Source organism: Corvus brachyrhynchos, unplaced genomic scaffold (assembly GCF_000691975.1).
Source record: "Corvus brachyrhynchos isolate BGI_N302 unplaced genomic scaffold, ASM69197v1 scaffold101, whole genome shotgun sequence".
Taxonomy (NCBI): domain Eukaryota; kingdom Metazoa; phylum Chordata; class Aves; order Passeriformes; family Corvidae; genus Corvus; species Corvus brachyrhynchos.
Window position 1 is genome coordinate 22,442,193 of NW_008237239.1, and position 23,093 is coordinate 22,465,285.

General features: G+C 45.1%; 1 protein-coding gene across 2 annotated transcripts in view; it reads right to left on the reverse strand.

Annotated features, from left to right (window-relative positions):
* COQ8A (coenzyme Q8A) overlaps positions 1-23,093 on the reverse strand; it is a 42,690-nt gene that overhangs the window by 7,681 nt on the left and 11,916 nt on the right. For both annotated transcript variants that reach the window (XM_017730156.1, XM_008630389.2), the window contains exons 3-8: positions 21,353-21,763; positions 20,316-20,382; positions 12,322-12,396; positions 5,818-5,940; positions 2,141-2,226; positions 978-1,118 (exon numbers count right to left, since the gene is read on the reverse strand). In XM_017730156.1, the coding sequence (XP_017585645.1) occupies positions 978-1,118; positions 2,141-2,226; positions 5,818-5,940; positions 12,322-12,396; positions 20,316-20,382; positions 21,353-21,763 (903 nt within the window). The remainder of the gene's footprint in view (positions 1-977; positions 1,119-2,140; positions 2,227-5,817; positions 5,941-12,321; positions 12,397-20,315; positions 20,383-21,352; positions 21,764-23,093) is intronic.

Consider the following 23,093-nt stretch of genomic DNA (forward strand, 5'->3'; position numbering starts at 1 on the left):
TCCTGAGCCACACATCCCTCCTCTAAAAGCTTATTCAAAGCCCAGCATCTAAACCAGGGGACAGACAGAAAAGTGAAGATGCAGCTCCTTGCAATCAGGATGGCTTGTTCAGATCCTCTGATGGGAATTCTCCCAACACACGATGGGTTCTCAGACGCACAAATCCCACAACAGGCACGGCAGTCAGTCCTTTCCCTCCCACAGCTGAAAGCACACACCCCTGGAAGCCCAGAGTGTGTCATTCCCAGCAGTAGGGCAAGTGGTGAGGCCGCAGCCCAGTCCTGGCAAAGGCGCCTCCTCCTGTTCTCACCTTGTCTGTCAAGAAGGGAAGGAGCCTACACTGCTGAGGAGAATGTGGGCTGATGCCAGAGGGTTGAGATTCTGCTGCTATTACCTTGGCCTAACTTCAGAGAGTACTTAGGACACAAATGGCTTGAGAAGACATCAGCACCCACTGATACTATTTCTGAAGTCTTTCCACACTACAAAAACCCACCTGTTAGTGGTTTTTTGTTGAGTTGCCTGGGATACTGCTCAGTCAGCAAGGGACCACACTTCTTTGGATTATAAACCATGCTGTACAAGGAGCTCTAGAATTCAGTCTTGTTGGAAACAGCCACCTGAGGTTGCTGACACCCAGAAAGGGGTTGGGGCATGTGCACATCCCAGGAAGGGGACTGACCTATAGAGCAGGTGGGACCCTCCCATACAGCCCTAAAAATACAAGCAGTCCCTTAGCACCATTATGCCATGCTGCAGTGACATACCTATGGGATGTCTCTTGCTCACCTGGACTCAGACTGGCTCAAGCTGCAAAACCTTCCCTGTCTTTTCCAGTCAGCTTGCACTAGGTAAGACATCACTAGACTCACATCTTCACTTGCATTAAAATGTTTCTTATTTGTCTAGCAGCACACAGGCAGTTCCCCTGTCCTTCTGTGGGCTCAAACAAGACAAGGCTGGTCTGTAAAGCCCACCTGGATTTTCATGGCAACTTCTTTCCCATTTTTCAAGCGTGCCAGATGAACCTGACCAATTGAAGCAGCAGCAAAGGGACGTTCTTCAAAGGACTCCAGTTTATCCCTCCAGTTGGGGCCGAGATCATTGTTCAGCGTTTTCTACAAATAAATAGAAAGGATCAGGGCATGGGAAGCAAAGATTTTAAGACTTTCAGACTTGGAAATCTAAAATTCCTCTAAGGTGACTGAGTTCTGAGTACCTATAACCTGCTTTCTAGATCATCGTCTGTGCCTTGTCATTGCACACCAAGGCAAGGAATGGTCCAGCCAGCAATGCTGCCCCAGCACTGAACCGATGCTGATCAGATCTCTGTGAGGCTCTGCCCTAAAGGACAGAAATCTTTAACACAAACACCACTGCCTTCGCAATACAAACATCCCCTTTTAGGTGCCACTTGCTATCTTCCAGAAAATGAGCAAGGAGTTAGCTATTTCTCCTCTTTCATCATGCTGCCAAGCTGAACAGAAGCAATCCAGACATGACTCTCTTTAAGGCAATATTGACAATTAAACATCACAGCCTGCTTTAACAGCTTTTTTGCTACCCTGCCAGACTGCCATATTTAAGTTCTAGCTCTGCTTAGTGTCCTTCAGAAGGTAAGTAGTGCTGCCAGTTCCTTTTGCACCACTCTACATGTTAATTTACAGAGAACATATACACTGTGGAAAGCAGACTTAGTCTGCTTCATTCTGGGTCTTCTTGATGGCAACTTAACCAAAATGGTAAGGACAAAGCTGCTGTTAATTTTCCAGCAGACTAAGGCTTGGCATGTAGACATATCTAGACACCAGCTTAAGACCCTAAAAAATAGAAGAGAAAACAGAAGAGAAGGCTACACTCAAGACCCTGCAATCATATTTGTGTGTAGCATCCTGTTCCATCAGCATTAATCTCAGGACATGAAAAACTCCCACATTTTTTCCCCTCTGTCTAGACCCAAACTTCCATTTTTTTGAGAAGACAGCACATAACTGAGAGAAGGAATCACACGTTACCCACAACTGAAAACACTGGAAGAATACTCTTTAAAATCCCCATCCTCCTCCCTAAGGAATGTCACAGGTGACTTTTATTCTGTCATTGTCCCTTTCCCTGATAAGCACTCAGGAATATTCCTCACCATCATCTGCTTTATTGGCATGAAGTCAGCACTCTGACGCACACGCTCAAAAATCCTCTGGAGATGGGGGTTGATGAAGGCATCATCTGCCAAGGGAAAGCACACAGCAGTCAGTGCAGGCATTGCATTCTCCAACACACACACATGTGCACCTGCATTCAGACAAGCCTGGCTGTCCTGCCCCAGGCACACCCCAGGGAAGGTTTTGGAAGTAGTTCTTTAGTTCTTTTGGTGTGGTGACAGGTTGCACAGACCCAAGAGCAGAGTGCTCTGCCTCTGTCACACACCAGCCCATCTTCTGGCTGGCAGCACGACAACATCCAGGTCTAGGAGAGGCCACTGCCTCATGGAAACACAGGCCACAGAAGGGACCACTGAAGAGCCATCCCAACACTCCAAGGTTCCCAATGTGGTTTCATCCAGTTCATTTTAAGGGGCAGCAGCTCCTCTAGAACACTGTGCAATGGTAAAACAGCACTTACACAAGTACTGAACTCTTGGAGAAATCAGCATTCAGCATCTGCTATTGTAAACAACTGTCCGAAGGCAGAGCAACTACAAGTGGGCAGAAGAGAACATAGCTGAGCCAAAACTTTTAAGTCAGAAGGATTTAGCAAATATTTACACTCATAAGAAAGAGGAGGGGCTGGGACATCTTGAAAGATTAGTTCTCTGCTTGAACAAAGGCTTCTACAACAACTCAGAGAAAAACTACCATTTCTGGCAAACTTTTCATTTCATAAATGATTATGAAGGAATTAGATTTATCTGCTGCTCTCCCAGCACTGCAAAAGTCCAGGCTACAGGCCTTGATCCTGAGAACTGAACCTGCACACACAACTGTGACATTCAAACAGAAATTTATTGTTCCTCTCCAAATACACATGTATGAACCACCTTACATCTATCTCAGGAAACAAGAAACAAACTGTGACCTTAAGAGGACTGTCCTGGGAAGAAGGATGGAAAGGAATGCAGAGAAAAAGATAAATAATGCAGAGATGTGACACTAACACTCAGAATTGTTTACAAATTCCCATTGAAGCCATAATAGCATTTAAAAGTGGAACCAACAGGAGGTTTTTAAGAGGAGCTCCCATTCCATCACTGCAAGTTGGAGATGAGCAGGCTTTGCAGGAACAGTGAGTAGAACCCCTGCTGTGACGTTACAAACCCGCAAGAAGGTGAGACATCGCATTTGCGTGTGCACTGCAAACACCAAAAGAAACACCTGCTCTGTCACTGATGGTGTGTCACCACCCAGCTTCTGAACACTCCAAAAACTATTCTCAGGGGTATGTGAAGGTATTAACCATCATGCTGCAACATGCAACCTGCACTGCCAAGGGTGACTGGGCAGAAGGAGAATGGATCTCAACCAAGAGCAACTCCTGCTCCCAGAAGCCATTTGTGTCAGGGCATCAGCATCTGCTACAGGCATTTGAGATAAACTTCTGTTACTTGCTTTATTGCTGACATCCATAAACTTCTCAAGGTGTTGCAACCCCTAGTCTGAGAGTGCAGCCATCCTTAGCTGGGGCGCTTGACCACCCCCCCTCTTTGTTCATGAGCACAATGTCAAATAGCCAAGGAACCTGCAAGTCCAGGTTGACTGTACAGAAACTCACCAGCAGTGTCAAAAATCAGTTGTGCGGTGGAAGCAACTCTGCCAAAGCCAGGCTTACAACATGCTGATGAATAAGGTTTTACGTCTTTGTGGTCAACTGGTGAGGCCTTACTGGAACAAAACACGCAGCAGGAGCCAAGGCAGGGCACTCTCAGCTGGCAAATGCAGCTGCCTTTCCAACATCTCCCAGAACACAGGATGACTGGGAGCCCTTGGCATCTCCTCTGTGTAGGACCTTTAGGAATGTGGGTCCCTAACAAATCCACTGACTCCCACATCAGGGAGACACAGCAGACATCAGGGCTTTTAAGGGCACTGCTGTAGGTAGCTCCTGCCCACAATTAACACCCAGACCTGCGGATAGAAGCAGTGAATTCAAACTCACCAGGCCACAGAGAAGCCCATGAAGTGGCAGGACCTGCCTGAAATCCTCCTGTCCAAACAGCCAGCCCATGAAACAGACAATCTGCATTGTTGATGGTGTCTGATTTACTTCACCACAGCTGTCCCCCAGCAAGGTCACCATGTGCCTGTGTTCTTGCCAGGCACAGCAGAGCCCACACACTTACAGCAAGAGTCCAAATGAGGGCTGGGTACAACCACTGAGGTTGCTGAAGGCCTGTTCTTGACACCAGAGTGAAGTCAATCAGCAAGTATTTGACACTCCTGCCAGAGCACCGTAACATTAGGAGACAGCAGGCAAGTTACAAAAATCCAGAGCATTTCTGCTCCTCAGAGCCAGCCTTTCACAGCTACTCCCTCTGCACTCACATCCAGGCCTAGGGCAGCTGTGACCAGGCTTGGGCACACATCAGGCACAACTCAGTAGTGTCCCAAGAGTCTGAAATTAATCCCACCTACGGCAGATGAGTTTAACTGCAGAGCTGATTTCCAGGTATGGCTTGCTCAGCCCACATACCAGAGGCACTGGAAAGCAAGGAGCTCCTCCTGGATCTGCACTGGGAGCCATCAGTGGCACCTGGCAGTTTCTAGAGGGTGAGAAAACAGCATGTGGGTGGCAGCCTTTGACACAGCAGCTGATGCCTCCCACTAGGCTTTGCCAGGTGGCCATCAGCCTGGCACCCACCTGAACCAACTGATTAGCAGATGAAATGCCAGTCAGGGCTCTCTGGAACAAGGAGCTGATCTTGCTTTGTTGGCGAGCCCAAGTTATTTAATACTCTGCTAGATGCAGTCTCATCAGCTAATACCTACAAAAATTCAAGCAGAAGCACAAGCCAAGCAAACCAAGTACTTCAAACACTGAGACACTTACTCAGTTTCAGAAACATACTGAAAGATATTTCCAGACAAGTCTTACAGCTATTTTTGGCTGGTTCTTTCCTTCCCTATCAGGCTGGGCAGGAAGGCAAATTGGAAAGATCCAGATAAGGCTTGAACTGAGCACACCTGCCATCTCCCAGGAGTAACCTAAGAGTTCAGTGCAGACACTGATGTCACTCATGCCTTCACCTGTGGTCACTGGCCTCAGAGCTCAATGGGATAAATAGCAGTTTGAAGTCTTCTCAGGATGGAAACAAGTGTTTTATACCTGATAAGATTCAGCTGTACTGGCCTTTCCAGTAAAGCTTCAGTGCCCACAGAGCACGTAAACCACAAACAGGTTGCTATAATGGGAGAGCATTGTGGATATAACCTTGACCACTTTTGGTGAAGAAAGAACAGGATCACAATCTTGTTGTCACCCTCCTCGTTTCTAGCAGGACACCTGCAATTGGAGTGTAATACAGCTCTGCTTCTCAACAATTGCTTGTAACACAGACACTAAAATTCACAGTGTCACCCTACTGTCAACCAATTTCAGTTATACACAATAAGGACATTGGGAGAGTGGTGGTGCATATAGTGCATACATCTATTTACTTCATACTGGGATTAGATGGAACTCAAACATTTCCATCACTGCTCTCACAGGAGAAAGCCATTTGTTCGGTCTCCACATTCACTTGACACTGCCTCATGGCAGACAGCTGACCCTGTGTCACACCTGGCACACTAAGGACAGCCGAGGACTTGTGCTGCCACGTACCTTGAATGCTCAGCATCTGTCCCAGCTTTAGTGCTGCTCCCCGGACCTTGCACAAGGTTCTCACGATCCTTTCTGCATTGGCCTCCGACAGGAACGGGCTAGAATCCATCACTGCTTTCTTCCCTGAGGGCAAGGAGAGAGAGCATGAATGAAGAACACCCTTATCTTGACAAGTCCACTCCACTGTGCTAGCCCACATTCCACAGGAAATTTGCCCTTCCCTAGGGAAATCAAACCAGGACTACACTGAGTGCCTTCACTGCAACCCAGGGGCACGGACTGAAGCTGTACATGTGCCTTGGGACAACTTTGACATCGTTGGCTTGAGGGCCAGGAGCAGCAAGTCACAGCCTCCAAGAACGTCTGTGCTGCTCTGCAAACCATCTGGGATCCTGAGCAGATGTCGGTGCTTGAACTCACTGTACCAGCCAGCACAGCCTAAAACATTGTGCAAAGGTGTCTCGGGTCCCAAACCATGGGCTGCAGCACAGCCATAGCCTCAGAAGGGCAGCAGGAGTGAGCCACAGCAAGGCGGAATCCTCAACACACCAGCATAGACCAATAACAGGCCTCTTCCAACCTCAGGGTGGAAGCTTGCACAGAACGAGACCAAAATATACACACTCAAACACACACATTCCCGTCCCCAAGAGTGGGTAAAGCCTGATGTCTGACAGGCTCAGAGAGGTCATGCAGCCATGTACACACCAGTGCCACGGTTCCAAGTATGCAACAGGGGGATTGTGTGGCATAAGAAGCACTTCCCCTCCACTTTTAAATTTTTTTTTATTAAGGGAGAGGGGAAGGAAACCCTGATGGTCCCTTCGGGAGAAGCAGCCCAGAACTACCTTCCAGGGCAATGCCCAGTAGAGCAGGGACCGAGGGGGCAGGCAGACACCCGCCTACCACTTCTGCTGGGGCTGCAGAGCAGCTCCCACTGACAGAGAGCCAAGCAGGAGGAAGGTCAGGCCTTGCAGCCAGGCTGCAGAGCTCACAGCCAATACACTGATCTTGCAGCTACATTGTTTTTAGAATACTTTAGGGGAGCAGAGCACAGAACAGCTGAAACCCCTATAAACAATAAGCAGCACCCAAAAAGGCACAGCAGATGAAAACAGCCCTGGAGATCTCAGGCAGATGGAAATTACTGGTGTGCCATGTGCTAACTGGAGCAGCCAGAGATCCTCTCCACCTCCTGGTAGCTCTCAGGAAGGGTCTTAGACTGGCCAGGGGACAGGACAAGTAACAGAGACAGACTGAAGTAGCTGCTGTCTAAGAACTCTGGCAGCTCCCACAACTTGGTGCCATTTTCTTGAGGTGCCAAGCACGTTACTGATCTGACAGACGCCCTTCAGTCCCTGCAAGCAGCTGGAGTGCTTACAGACCTTCCCTGCAGAAGTGATTCCACAGAACTCTCTTCTGGCAGAGCACAGATGTGTGAGGTACATACTGCTCTCCTGCCCTTCATCCCCCCTCTTTCCTTCATCTGTTTCGTGGGATAGCAGCAAGATGGCACTGCATGTGGGACATCTCTCTACAAATCCCTGTCCTAAGTCAAGAATGTACAGGAAAAGGAAAGAGAGGAATAAAACCACCAGGAGTACACAGGACAACCATGCTGCTCTTGAGAGCAAGATACAGAAAAGCAGGAGGGGTCCAGAATTCACTATTTCCAACACACTGCAATCCTCAGAGCACATTTTGCTCTGGATAATGGATGGAAGGAGCCTTAGAGACTGAACAGCTAGAGCTACCCAGGGCAGAAGGATCTGGCTTTGCACACTTGAAAAGCTGTCTCTTAACTGTCCTATCAGGAAAACTGTGTCCTTAGCAATGACGAGGCAAATCCCTGTATGAGATGACACACAGGACCTAGGGAAAGTACTGAATCAAAGCCGTGCCTTCCTTCACACCACTGCACACAAAAACATCCTCCTTTGAGTCAGCAGCAGAATAAAGGAGTTTGTTAATGATTAAAGCCACCTCCAGAAGCCAGTGAACCCTGACAGTTTTAAGTCTTATCAGAGAAAGAGCCAAACACAGGCAGGCCCAAGTCCTCTTCTCCTGGCAGGCTTCTCACTGAAGTCCAGCCTGCAGGGGCAATACCTGATCACCAGGCAGCCCAATAGCATGTGAGCAGCTCTTGCTCATGTACTTTGCTACAAGCAGCAAGAACAAGAAGGTGACCTGGAAGCAAGATTGAAAAGCAGGAGTACGTAAATGGCAAGCAGAGAGAAAACAGACACAGGCTTCCAAGGCTGGGTGGAAAGGGAGTGGGGATAAAACCCACCACAAGTTCATGAAAAAATATACCAATTTTCAGTGAGTCAACATTTTACCCAAAAATGGCTGGCACCTTTTGGTGCCTCACATTATTTCCTCCCCATCTTCAGATCACAAAGCTGGTTTCACCTATTTCATCAGGGAAAGAAAAAGAGGCAAATAGAAGTCACATACAAGCTGTGGCAGCATGGACACCTCAGAAATTAAGGCTCCTGCAGCCACAGTGCCTGGGCCTGTCAGTTCTGCCACAGAAAAGGCAGCAGGCACACACCCTCACTAGTGCTTGACCCACTTTTTTTTCCTTTCCAAATTCAGAATCAGCATGAACCTTTCCAAACCTGTGTGCAACTCACAGCTGCATCACTCGTCTTCCACCTTCTTTGCCACTGTCAAATGGAGAACTAGTGACTGGACTTTGTGTATGTTTGTTTTAGGACCATCTGCCACAGAAACTTGGGGGCAAGGGAATACTCAAGAACATGGCCTAAGCACTTGGGACTGACAACCCAAGGATATTGCATTACTCCCTTTCATAAGAAAATCCCTCTGTGTTCAAATCCAGGCCAAGTGCCAGCCTGTCAGGGCTCTGTCCAGCCTGGCATTTGTGCATTGCCTGAACAACTGCCCAGGACAGGTCATTAATAAGTGACAAAGTTGTCCTTGAACCCAGAGTCTCTTTACTTGTAACAGCAGCTGTTTATCTGGGCACTCTCATTTTAACTGCTGGGAATTCATTCTACTTTCCCATTCCCACCCTGCGTGGGCCTTACACTGTAAATACACGCTTTAAATACTGAGGCTGCCATCAAGGTCACCAGCGACAGAGGAGGTTATCAGCCTACCAGGAAAATTCAAACTGGAAATCAAGTAAGTCATTCTCTTTTTAACAAAAGAAGATGAGCCAAACCCCTCAAAGATGGCAGCATTAGGACCTTAAGCCCTTTAAAAAAAAAAAAAAAAACACAAAAAACCAAAGAAACCTGCACCTATTCACAAGAATTTGGCAGCAGAAGGAATTTACATCCAGGACATCAGGCTTGGATGGAAAAGGAAGAAATTCACCAACTCTTGCATCAGACATATTTCCTTTAGCCTAAGTCCCTGAAGAAGTGAATTGTTTATGGAAACAGAGACAATCCAAAGTAGAGAGAGAAGGGCCCTGTGGCTACTAGACAAGGATGGGGAAACTGAGCAGGAAAAAACAGATCAGCACTAGCACAATTACTAGAGAACGTGCAGGAGAGTAGGAATTTGCAGTCCCTCTGATAACAGCAATGGAAAGAAGAAGTACAAGCTGTGCTGTCAGGATCATGTGTAGCTCAGGAGTGTCTGGCTTAGGGGTTGGGACTAAAGGACCAGTGTTTCTAACTCCATTTTAAAGGCATAAAGACACTTTAGTTTGTACTAACTAGGCAAGAGGAGGGCAACCAAGAGAAAGCTCTTCCTCGTTACTCCTGGATGCCAGTGAGAGTGTGAAATTCTTAGGCGTGCCTTTGTGCATACACACATCCCACTTGTTTAAGTCTGGAGTGCCAAGAAGTTACTATTAATATTGCAGCAGTAGGGAGGGAAATTATATCCTCTATCAGCTTCCCAGGAACAGGACAATATGTCATTCTCAAAAGAGATAGGTCTTAGCCCAAACTCATGGTGCTGGCAGCCACAAAACCTGGGCACAAATGCCTCAAGCTATAATCAGGAAAGGGGCACAGAGGTACTTCTAAAGAAATATAGAGGTACTTATGTCAAGAGATTTGCTCCAAGAACAGCTCAGGCTGGTACTGTCAGAAGAACAGTAAGAAAATGGAATCTTGGACTCCCACTGTGTCAGTATCCTCTGCTGTGCATTTCTGCAGGAGCAGAGCCCATGGAGAGAGCTCTCATTCATGGAGTCCTACCCACCACTGAAATAGTGTGGAAAACACATCCAAGGACACTAGCCAGAGGCTGTAGCTGAGTCACCTGGAAACCTTCCTGTGTCTTTGGCCTGAGAAGCTCCAGAAGAGTTCGAAGCTTGCACATCTTTCACTTTTGCCTCACCTCCACACTTGCTGCTCTTGGCTCATTCTCAGTTCCACTATTGATATTATTCTCCTTTACAGCACAGCCACTACTCCAAGATCTTATCTAAGCAGACTTGACAGCAAAAGGAGAAGCAACAAGGAAAGACAAACAAACACCTAAAAATAAAAGCCAGGTCATTTTCTAATTCCCTGCCTAGCACTAAAGTTGGCAGTTCTCATTGCCTCATTTTTTTAATCAAGGTTTGTTCAAGAAAATCACTCTTCCCAAAGCAGGATTCAAGACTATAGAGCAGGCTTCTGACACAGAAAAATAATAGTTTCCCCAGGAAGAAAAAAAAGTTTAGAGGTGCAATTGCTTTATTGCAAGGAGAAAGTGTCTGCTGCCCTCTAAATTTAAAAAAAAAAAAAAATCCTTCTCATGCTGTAAGAGAGGAACAAAGCTCATGTTATTCCCTCAAACTTCGTAGCTCTGCAAACTCCTGTTTTCACTTGGGGTGTGCCCAATTAGAAAATACTCTGGCAAGCAGAGAAATACCAACAGTTGTGCAATTCCACCTCTGTTACAGGCAACATAAATCATCAGCTTCCAACAGGTATCAACAACCTATCAAACATCCCAAGTGCTGAAAGCAAAAACCCTTCAAGGATTCTCTACAGGATGGGCTGTGTTTGCCTGGATTCATGTTGTTAAATCAAAGCAAAGAAACCCACCCATCCTCACACACCTCAGGTCTTAGAGAGAAACAAGAACTCTTTGCCAAGGGTCCTTTTTCTCTGCTGGGCTGCTCAGCACTGCCTTGCAGTTAATATTTGCATCTTGGTATTCCTAGTACAAGCAGAGTCCTGGATTGTCCACAACCTCTGCCTCCCACTAATGGAAATACGTTTCGCATTCTGCGGTGTTGTTTTAGGGTTTGGGAATTTCTTTTGGTTGGGATTTTTTTGTTCAGTTGCTTAGTTTTTTTAGTGTTTTTCCCCCTTCCAAATGTCTTCATTTTCCAGCCACTCCCGTACCTCCTGAAACAGAAGTTCAGTTTCCATCCTTTTTCCACCCCCAAAGATGACCACGGTGAAGACAGAAATTGGCTTTGTAGTAGAATACTACCAGCCACAGAGTAAAGTTACAAGGACCCAGCAGTTGTCATTATCTCAAAGTAATGCTTCTGAACCAGGAATGATTTGACTTCATTTTTACTTCTAGCTACAAGTACTTCAACCTTTCATCAGCTCCCTCCAGTCACTGGAAGTAACCTGAACACAACCATACCAGCCAAACCAGAGAGACCAGCTGAAGATCAAATAGCCTGCAGCAACTGTCACAGACATTGACATTTTGCAGTATCCCACCAAAGCTTTTCCTGGATAACAAACAAGTGAATGGAACCATAAACTTTAGAATAAATCTCATGGTTTCTGAAGAACACCACCAGGTATTTCTATGCCCTAAACCACTGACCCCCACACACCCCACCATATTTTACCAACACCTTTGCTTAGAAGAAAGCCACCATGACATGATCAGGTGCAATTTCGGAACATTTACCTCTAACTTCAAATAAGCTGGGAAGGAAAGACGATCAGGTCTATTTGCACAGCACATCCTTTTGCATGTTATAAGGATCCTTTAGAAGGCAGCAAAAGACAGATATTGGAAATAGACAACTGCCATTTAATTTGAATTGCATAAAGTGCTTTGCCTCTCTTACACGACAGCAGCCATCCTCCAAGTTCCTCCTAGGCAGAACATCCTTTAATTTCAAAAAGACTACAACCACTAACAAAATTTTCAGACACACAGGCTCATCTAAAGTTTCTGTACTGATAGAAATACATGGTTTCACTGAACAGTTTAAAAAGAATTGTTAAGACAATCCAAGAATGGGCACAAGGATAGGATTCAACCTCAGGGTTGGCTATGGAAAAGTAAAGCTGTACAAACTGTGCTGGCACAAACACATTCTCTGGAATATTCCTCTGACCTCTGTCTATGTAGTGAGGCTGTGGCGTAGGGAGATGGGAGAAGAGCCAGGAGATGAAGGATTATATTGAAAATAGAAGAACTACCCATATCCTCCTGTTATTCTGCTTCACCATCCAGCCTTCAAAAGAATACAAATCTTGGAAACTCAGGTAAACTGTGTCTGGGGATAAAATAAAGAGGAAAAAAAGAAAACAGAAAGAAATTGAAAGGGCTTACCACTGCGTTCTTCAGGTCTAAGGCTCTTCTTTGCCACTTCTGCCAAAGCCCCAATGCCAAGACCAACAGCCAGTCCTTCAAAATAAGGAGAAAAAGACTCAAGTCAGAGTGAAAAAAATACTTCCAAGCCACATACAGAGGCGTTTTTGGTAATTAACTTTAAGCCCCACATTCAAATGCACAACAGCTCTATTAGAACATCCTGGGGTTTGCAATGGAGTCATCTTCACTTGACACTGAAGAGTTTTCTCCTATACTTCTTCAGCCCAGCATGCCAGGCAGGAATCATAGGCTAGGCCAGTCTGGGACATCTGGCTTTTATAAAGCATGTCACAAGTGTTACTCAGAGCTCTGTGCTCTGGCTAATGTCCTGCTCTAGACTCAAATCATGGAGCTTAAAAAAAAAGAGGAAAAAAAGATGCCAAAACTCTCACAATCATGGTTCTTAAAGTACAATTCTCAGGAGGGAACAGAATCCCTCTCACCCCCCACCACGCCACTATAGCAGGAGAAAAAACCGTATTTAGGATGAAGCCACTGCCAGTAGAGTGTAAGGTTTTGCAACCCTGCTGTCTAAGCCATAAATTTAATTGTGCTCATTAGCTATCTCTTCCTTCCATGTGCTCATTGACTGTAATGAACAGAAACACGTCTTGCCTGAGGCTCACCTTACACCAGCAGTGTTGTAACCTGCAGTCCCAAGGAGCTGGGCGAGGGAGTAATCCCACACAGCAACAGTAAGACCAGGAGACAAAACAGCAGCAATCCACATGAACTATCACCCTGGCAAGCAGTGAATTCCAGGGTGCTGTTTCACAGCCACAGGTTATGCTACAACTACAAAGGCAGCACTATCTGCCTCCACTAACCAGGGCAAAGCCACTGGAGATTAAATGAGGCACAGATCTAATCATGCAGCAATCCATACTACCAAAGTCTCACTGCCTTCCCAATATCAAATATTTCTTTTTTTAGATAATAAATGACATGGGTAACCAGAACAGATAGTGCTGCTTCATATCTCCTCAGCAGTGGTGCATCCTGCCATGCTGTACTCCGACACTGCTGACAGCACTGTTTTCCAAGCACCCCAAGCCTTCCTCAAGGCACTACTGGAAAACTTCCCAGGTAAAACAACCAGGAAACAAAGTCAGCACAATGAAGGAAGCAGAGCTGTCCAGCACATGGCATTTTGCACGTGTGCAGAAGAGCCACATGCAAAAGTTTTGTCAACTGAAGTGAGAAAGCCTGGCCACAAACAAGGTGACCCTCATCCTGCACTGTAGTTTTTCCTCTCACCCACCAGGTAATTACAACCCCACCTCTCCCAGTACAATTTCAAGCTTGTATAGTTGATCTGCTTCAAAAACAGCTCCACTTTCAGTCTTACAGACTACATGCACTGGGCCAGAGAATCCAGCATAAGGTGAAACACAGGAGGCATCAGTGACATTACAAGGTGGTTGGGGTTTGGGGGTTTTTTTGTTGGTTTAGTGGGGTTTTTGTGGGGCAGTCTTTGTTCAGGTTTTGTTCTTTTTTTTTTTTAATTTTTCTATATTTTCTGCAAGTTTTCCTATGGAGTTGCAACACTGAAATGACAACTTGAAGCCTAAGAAATTCTCATGTTAGTAGCTAACCTGTGCAGACCCTTCAGTTGTGCCAAACCAGGCATCACCAATGAGCAATTGTTTTGCACCAGAAATCCTGAGATTTTATTAGCTAAACAAAATGAGAAAAATACCCCTAGGCTTCACAGAAAACAAGCAAAAAAGCTTTTCAAACACAGCATAACACCTATTAAAATGCTGATACATGCTCATTTCCAATCAGATCCCACATGCAAGAGAGTAACTTGGAGCAGGCAATGCCAAGAGTCAGACAGGAAGCCAATAAAGACATATCTCATCAACAAGATGTGATTTTCCAGACTAAATACCACTCATAGAACATTTCTGTTGGCCTTGATCCCACTCTCACCACCTCCAAAACAATGCTCCCCACTGTAAATCAGCTTGGTCATTATCAGAGCTAGACTGAACTGACTGGCAGTAATTGGTTTCAAATTAAAAACATCACATCATGTTCTAAAGGCTCTACGGTCAATGTTTCAAATTAAAAACTATGAGATTTACTGCTAGGACATAAAATAAAACATATCTGAAGTTTCTAATCTCTTCATCATTAAGACAAACCACTTCTAAAGTAAATGAAAGACTAGGAACCAGATTCTACTCTTCCAGAATAAAGCTGGAGAGGTTATCTCTTGTTTAAAAGCAGCTTGGGCTTACATCAGTGTGGGCAAGATCAGACTACAAATGAATGTGTTTTGCACCTTCTCTCTTATGGATGTGCACAGCTGAGCATCTGTACTAATATTGTAGACTGCACTAGAAGAAGAGCTCCTTTTTCAATAGGTGCTCTTACAGTTTCCTCACTGCTCCACTCTGTCCAATTTCCAAAAGAAAAAAACCCTCCAATCACCAGTCAACAAGTTTTAAATAAACTAAAGTCAGACAAAAACATGTAAAAAGACAAAAACATGGTTAAAAAGATCTGAAATTTAAACAAAGGCTTCAAGCATCTTCAAACTATAATCACAGTGTTTGCTGCTGCTTAGCAGTCAAGCTTGAAAAAAAACAAAGGTGTTTTTGTTTGGGGTTAAGGTGTTTGCCCTCCCAAGTAACCACTACAGATGCTGAGGTCCGGATTCCCAGGAAGTAGCTGAACATCTGCCTTCCAGAAGGGAGTCATGAATGAACTCTTCTTGCTGCTTTGCTTGAACATGAATCTTTCTTTGCTTCCCATCTTAAACTGTCTTTATCTCAACACCCAAGTTTTCTCCAAGTTTTTGCTCTTTCCTATTTCTTCCTGCAGTGGGAGGAAATGAGTAAGCAGCTATATGGGGCTTAGCTGCTGTTCTTTACCTGTTACCAGGAACAAGTCATTCCTCTGAAGAATCTGTAGTACTACAAAAACACTCTCCTCCTCTGGGCCACTAATTACTTGCACAGGTCACTCCTTGTGTCCTTCACTTTCCTTGTCTGCAAGATGTGTATTTCCTCCAAGATTAATCATTTTGGGACAGTTCTCAGCATTACTCAACAGCCATGGTACAACACCTTGAGAAATAATATCCCCAAGCACCTCTACAAAGCCCTTCTCCTGCATTTTGCAGATTATTTCAGCCTTGGAAAAAGCCACTTGGTTCTATACCAGCAGAATGGCTCTTTAAGGTATTTTCCAGGCATCTGCAGCATCCAAGACACTTCAAACCAAGCCCATCAAGAGATGATCTGGAACCAGTTTTGTTCAGGAAAATCCTCTGGCCCAGCAACTGACACAACAAAACAAACAGGAGCTGAATGGGCTGTTATCACTCTGCTAAGCCTGCCAAGTGAGGCGAGACCCTCCCCTGGAGCAGCCTGTGCCCTGGTTTTGGTCATGTAAAACACCACATTCACCACACAACAAACACTGCAAGCTCCTCAGCTGGGCAGGGCAGAGAAAAATATAAGGAAAGGCTCATGGATCAAGATAAGGACAGGGAGATCCCTCAGCAATCACCATCACAGGCAAAAGAAACTAATTTCCCCAGGTTGAGTTTAATTTATTACCAATCAAATCAGAGTAGGATAATGAGCAATTAATACTAAATCATAAAAGACATTCCCTCCTACTCCTCTGTTCTTCCTGGGTTTAACTTTACTCCTGAATTCTTTACCTCCTTCCCCTTCACAGCAACACAGGGGAAGGGGATAGCAGTTATAGTCAGTTCAACACACATCGTTTCTGCTGCTCCTTCCTCTTCAGGAAGGGGACTCCTCAGGCTCTTCCCCTGCTCCAGTGTGGGGTTGCTCCCACAGGAGCAGGTTGCTCCCACAGGAGAAGTTCTCCACAAACTTCTCCAGTGTGAGTCCTCTCCATGGGCTGCAGTTCACAAACTGCCCCAGCATAGGCCCCTTCCACAGGGTGCAATCCTTCAGGAACAGGCTGCTCCAGCACAGGCCCACTGCAGGGTCACAAGTCCTGCCAGCAAATCTGCTCCAGTGTGGGCTCCTCTGTCCACAGGCCCTGCCAGGACCCCGCTCCAGTGTGGGCTTCCCACAAAGTCACAGCTTTCTTCAAACATCCACCTCATCCACCCTGGGGTCCTCCATGGGCTGCAGGTGGATCTCTGCTCCATTGTGGACCTCCATGGGCTGCAGGGGCACAGCTGCCTCACCATGGCCTTCACCACAGGCTGCCTGAGAATCTCAGCTCCAGCATCTGGAGCGCCTTCTCCACCTCCTTCTTCCCTGACCTTGGTGTCTGCAGGGCTGTTTCTCTCACTCCTCTCTCCAGCTGCAGTTGTGCAGGTTTTCTCCCCTTCATAACTCTTATCCCAGAGGTGCTGCCACCATCGCTGATGGCCTTGGCTTGGAGCCACCTTGGAGTCAGACACGGGGGAACCTTCTGGCAGCTTCTCACAGAAGCCACCCTGCAGCCAAACCCTTGACAAGCAAACCCAATACACTCACTTGTCACTCACATGACAATCTGAATCCTGCAGCTGTCAGGCCTGTATATACTTCACTAACATACCTCAGACTAGGTTTTTGCTTTTTTGTTTTCAAAATTGTTAAAATCACATTAAATCTAGACTTTGCCACAAGCTTCCTGAATCTTCTTTATTGCAAAAGGACCTTATTATATCATTAAAATAATAAACTTAGAAACCAGTAATATGATTAAGGGAGACAGGAACAGCTTAGAAAAGTCAAATAAGGCAAGGAAGGGAGAATGGAAATAAAGAAAAAAATCAAGAACTGTGTGGGTGGAACTGATGACCCATCAGGCTACAAAACAAGCATGGAACAAAAAAAAACTGCAGAAAAATCTGTTTTGTCAATTACAATCCTGGGAAGAAAAAATAAATAAAAATCAAGGATGCTATTTAGTACTATAAATACACCCATCAGCAGTCACTCTTGCAAGAAGCATACAAAAATACCTATAAAGGACAAAAAAGTTCAGTAGAGGATCTTGTGCTGATCACAGAGCAATATTAGCTCAGTATTACAGGCAAGTGTTGGAAAACATGATCTTCAATCTTTCCAGTAAAACGTTCTTTGCCCCCAGAAGAGGTGAGAAGCCAAGGCAAACTCAGCAGTCCCAAGTATTTTTGCCTCCTGCTGCTAATTTGTCCATCACCCAGCACAGTGTCCTGACATCATGGCACAGCTGAACACTCCCTATAACACTGGAGGGGACAAAAAAAAAAAAAACAACCCTACAAAGAGAGGAGGAGGAATGGGATCATGCCAATAGCATGGGAATTCAGCTATCTGAACCCCAGGAATAGTTACATGAACTCTGGTTTTGACCTACTCAACAACATTTCCATCTTATCCAACCCTAAAATAATACTGTTCTAATATGGAAATAAAGGGGGAAAGTGGACTTTATCCAAAAAAAGAGTGTAAAAAAAAGTCAGAATCAAATGCTAGTTTGACTGGTGTGGAGACTGTAGGAGAAGAATCCACCTCAGCCACTTTATTTCCCAGAATGATTTCTTGGGGTCTTCAAATGAAGATGGCATCCTGAAGCACACAAGAGAATTCCTGCACAAAAAAAACTTACTTGCTTTAAGCTACATTTCCTCATGGATATGGAGCAGCCTCCTGCTCTTAATTAATTTTAAGGCAATGTAAAGAGCCAGGTGGTAGAGCAGGAAATAATCACCCCCCACCTCTGCCATTCCTTGTTTGATTCTAATCATTTGAATGTCCTAGGAAGCAAGGACATAGCTGGGTCACTAATATTCCACAGGTTAACAGTGGTATTTCCTACAATATTTCCCCATCCTCCCCCATCCAACGTGGCCTTGAACACTTCCAGAGATGGGACATCCCCACCTTCTCTGGGCAGCCTGTGCCAGCGCCTCACCACCCTCTGAATAAAGGATTTCTTCCTAACAACTAATCTAAGCCTGCCCTCTGTCAGTTTAAAGCCATTATCCCTTGTCCTGCTACCATAGGCCCTTGTCAAAAGTCCCAAAACATTACCAAAGGATATCTTAAACTGAAATAAACTACCTATAGACTACATTGTTGTTTGCTAAGCCACTGTACTGACAGTACTGTTTCTCTTTGCTGTTGCAAATTAAATTTCAGAGGGAAAGATAAGCAATGAATGCTAACAAGAGATTGCAGAGACCAGAGAATCTGAACACCATTTCTGCAACACAGTTTTCCCCCAGAAGCACTCTGAAAGCAAGCACTCTGTCTTGCCAGCCATTTTAATCATATAAAGCAGACAGCTGGAAGAGAAGAGCAAGAACAAAAAGAAAAAATTATACACAGAGGTATGTCTGGAGATGCTGCTTATAAACAATCTCTTTCCTACTCTCCCTTAGTGGTTTTGGTCTGATGGGGCTATTTGTTTTGGTTTTTACCTTGAGATTAGGAGAAGACAGGTTATACCTCCCCTAGAAGCATGAGTCAGCCTTCCCTCACACAACAGCCTTGGGTGCCAAAAGCTGGAACATAAAGCAACAGCACTAGAACCCAAAGTTCACAGAAGATGTGAACACATCCACCAGCTGTCAGCAAGCAGCAACAGGTGAACTCCAGAAGATGACAGCAAAAAGTGCTGTGATACTTGTCATAAAATTCAAGGCTAGATTAGAATGGAGACCTGTGTGCTACTAGAGCTCAAGAAAACAGCCCAGTGAGTTTTAAAGTGATGTTACTCCAAAAAGCAGATCATGAACCCTGCTTCCCTTTAAGAAATACTAAGCATGTTGTAAAGCCAGAGTGCCTGCAATAGACTACAGGGTTAAAGAGATCTGACAAGCATGAAAAACTTACCACAAAACTCACTTGCTGTTTATTCCTGCACTGCATAGGATCAGCCCCTGCCCCAACTCCTCCTAGTGTGCATATTAGTCCAACAAAAGGACACACAGAGAAAGAATAATTGTTTTTTTATACAATAGTTGATTTGAACTACATTTGACAGGCTGTTTTTCTTTCTTCCGGGATCCGTAACACAAAGATGTCTACTTTGTACATGTGCTTCTCTATCAAATTTTGTGGAAGAGAATCACAAGAGCCACAGGAGACTGTTCACAACCTAGATAGATATCATCTCGAAACACTACAGTCACAAGAAAACCCAACCACAGCAAAAGACAGACTCCTCACCTAATGATTACCTAAGTAGCACTAGCTGTGTTCATCTCTCCACCTGCAATACTTTGGTCCCTTTCTCCTCAGGAACACGTTAAGTCCTTTGATGGCTTTGGATACAAGACATTAAATAAGCATCATCTATCAATATTACTTAAGATATTTAGTTACTTTTTGACATAGTAAGGCCCACTCTGCATGTAAAATTCATTTAGGTTTCAGCTAGCTTGATTTTACAAGCTCAGAATTTACATCCTTCCTGGGAGAAAATGGTCTACAAGCAATGGCTAAGTAAATCAAACCTTGACTGTTATCATCTCCCCGTGCTCAAAAAAGAATACTAGGAAGATATGTTTTATATTTAAACACTGTTCAGAGAAGTAGCAAGGGTAAGATTGGGAAAAGATTACTTGAAATAACAGCTGCTGCAGCTGACTCTGCTTGACAGTAACAGCACACCATAAGGACTGGGAGAGTCTCCTCCAAGTGCAATCACATGTGCAGAACCAGGGTATTTGTACAGGTTGGGGAACAACCTGCACCTCACTCTCCCACTAAAACAGCACAGCCCACACTGTATGTGTCACCATGAAGATGTGCAGCTCTACTATGCACCCCCAAATCATCTGCCCCAAACTCTTAAGAACAATGAAAAAGCCCAAATCAAGCTCTGAGCTAACTAAGCTGTTAGTGGGAAGGCACTTTCCTATTAGCAAGCTGAACCAGCAAATGGAACCACCTGGTGCTGCAGGGCAGGAGCCCTGTCACAGCCAGCCATTAACCAGCACTGCAAGTGCTGTGGCAAACGCAGGAGTGCAAACTGACCTCCGAAGTTGGCGAGTCGGCCGATCCTGGTGACAGGAACCTTCCTCTCGCGGGCCCGCTCACTGAGCTGCAGTGGAGAGAGAGGGGAAAAAACAAACCAAGAAATCCACAGATTAACTGGGCACATGGTCAGACACCTGCAAAGTCAGAGCACAACCCAGAGCACCTAACAATTCCATGCTGCAGAAAGCTTTCCTTGAACCTGAGCCTTGTATCTGTTGGGGGATTTTCAAGGGAATACAGTGCAGAACAGACACACCATGAACTGAAACACACACTGAGCAGAGGAGAGGACAAGAGGATGGGAAAGACAGAAGAGCTGATAACCATGCTTGGAAACCCTATTCTCACTTTCAACTCAGCAGCCCTTGTATTTTGAACTTGGAGAAGATGCACAATGCTAACCCAAACTCCCTTCCACACATGGAATTCGAACTCATGGAGGGTCATCAGATTCACAGGACTGTAGACAGTTCCTCCACGCACAGCAGCAGGAGTGGCTGTATACAGCAATGCCCTGAGTGAGTGAGCCCACAGTGGCATCTGATACTGGATGTGGGGAAGGAGGCACAAGGTCAGAGCAGATGACAAGTATCTGCACTGTGAGTTCTGCTGTGGGTTCTGCACTCCCACACAAGGGTATGAAGCACTAAAGCAACAATAGTGAGCTATGCTACTCTCCAATCTAGTTACGCTCAGGGCAACATTGCCTCCACTTCTACAACTGCAAGACGCCACACAGAAAGCCACAGCCTCCACTGTGAGGACCTTAGGTCCAATTCTAAGACTAAATACACTTTTTAAACATTTGCTCACGTCAGATTATCTGACAGAGGGAGCAAGTATGAAAAGAGAGACTGAAAAGCTATTGACAGAACAAATATCACAGGGATAATGAGCACTGACACTTCCCTCTTCTGCCTCCCAAAAAGGGAATAGCAGAAGAGGAAGAAATGATAGAAACAGAAGAGAAGGTGAGTAAGGACAATCCAGCATAGAAACTACAGCACTGAGTATCCTTAATTAAAACAACATACCATCTGTTTGTAGGGTTTCTGCCCTGAACCTGTTTTGGCCTGTCTGGCTTTATCAATATCTTCAGCTGTTAATCCACCAACAGAGGAATGGTCTTGGTGAAAAGCCCTATTTTGTCCAAAGGCAGTAGCAAAAGGATTTCCAGGGTCCCTAACACCTCCAAATAACCTTGCATCCATTTTGGGAGGGAAAGGCTTCTGACCAATGCCAGAATCTCCAGTCTCATCAACGTTTCTAAAAGGTCCATTTGTTGTGTAGGAGTAAGCAGGGCCTTCAGCGCTGCGTTCCTGAGGCTTGCCAGGGGCAGTGGAGAAGTCCATTGGAGGATCTGATGGCTCTCGGGCTGAGAAGTCATAGTCTTTCCCAAAATCCTCACCCAGGTCAGTAAAGTTCTCCTGCTGTCTGCCTAGTTCCTGCAAACAATAATAGAAACACTTTAAGAAAAGATCTTAAACCTTGCTCCCTACCCACCCATGGTCCTCAGAGATGAGCATGCAGCTAGGTGTCATGTCTCCACAGTAAGGAGTTGTAGACACTTGGAGACTCTACACTGCAGACATTCACAGTAAGAGACAATAAGGATGCCTGGAATCCCTGGCAATCTTTTAACTCCACTGATGGGACAAATTCTTTAACAGTTTCTCAAATATCCCTAACTGGAGATACCTTGTTTTTACATACACTGCCAGAAAGGGTCACTAAATGTGGAGCTCACTAGAAACAATGCACTGCTCAGAAACAACAGCTGATGGGAGCTGCAAGATCATGTAAGATGTACTTAGGAGGGATAACAAAAAGCTGAACCTCATAACATTCAGTTTTCTCTCCTCCCATCCTGTCCCCACTCACACAACATGAGCACTTCCAAGCCCAAAGCCACCTGAAGCAACACCAGATACCTACTTACAGGAAGAATAAGCTCACCCTTTCATGCCATGTCACCACCAACTGCAAAACACAGTTCATTATTCAACCACTAAACTATGTGTTGTCATCCCAAAATAAATAAAATTCTGTGCCTGGAGCAAGGATAACAGCATCGGGCACAGCAACACTCCAGGCAAGCTTCTCCTGACACTTTTCTCTTTTCTGTCCTAACCTTGCAAAAGCTGCCCCACAAAGTCCAGATATTTCTTAACACTTTTCAACCAAAAAATAAATAAATAAGAGCCAACAGAAGAGCATTATGTCCTGTTCACTTATTCCTTGACATATACTAGTTACCTATCTCAGCAGTGGCAATACCATAAAATAACTGATGACTATTACAGGCAGTCAACAGGATTTTAAATCCTGCTGTGGTCAGGCAAGCAGGCAGCATATTTCAGGCTCTTTCCTAAACACTAATTAAATTTCCCTTCCTTAGAGAAAAAAACCAGAACATGGTCTTTCCTGTTATTCAGCAGGTCTCATGCTATTCTGAACCTCAACATTGCAGCAGGGGAGGAGAGGAGAAATGTTTACAGATGGGGACTGCGGCCCACAATAGTGACCAATGATTTCAAGCAAGAAGGCCTCCTTACTTCCATACTTAAATTTTTAGAAACATGACAGCTAAAACTCTGTCACTTAATGTAAAAGATCTTCATCTCTTCAAAACAGAAGATGCTGTACATTTAGATTTCTTACTGAGCCCTGCTTTGGCAGCAGCTTCTCTTGCGATACATTTACAGAACACAGGGCAAGCGTTCTGCAGTTGTGCTCACTGGGCTTCTCTTGTGCAGAGAAACATGCACAGAAACA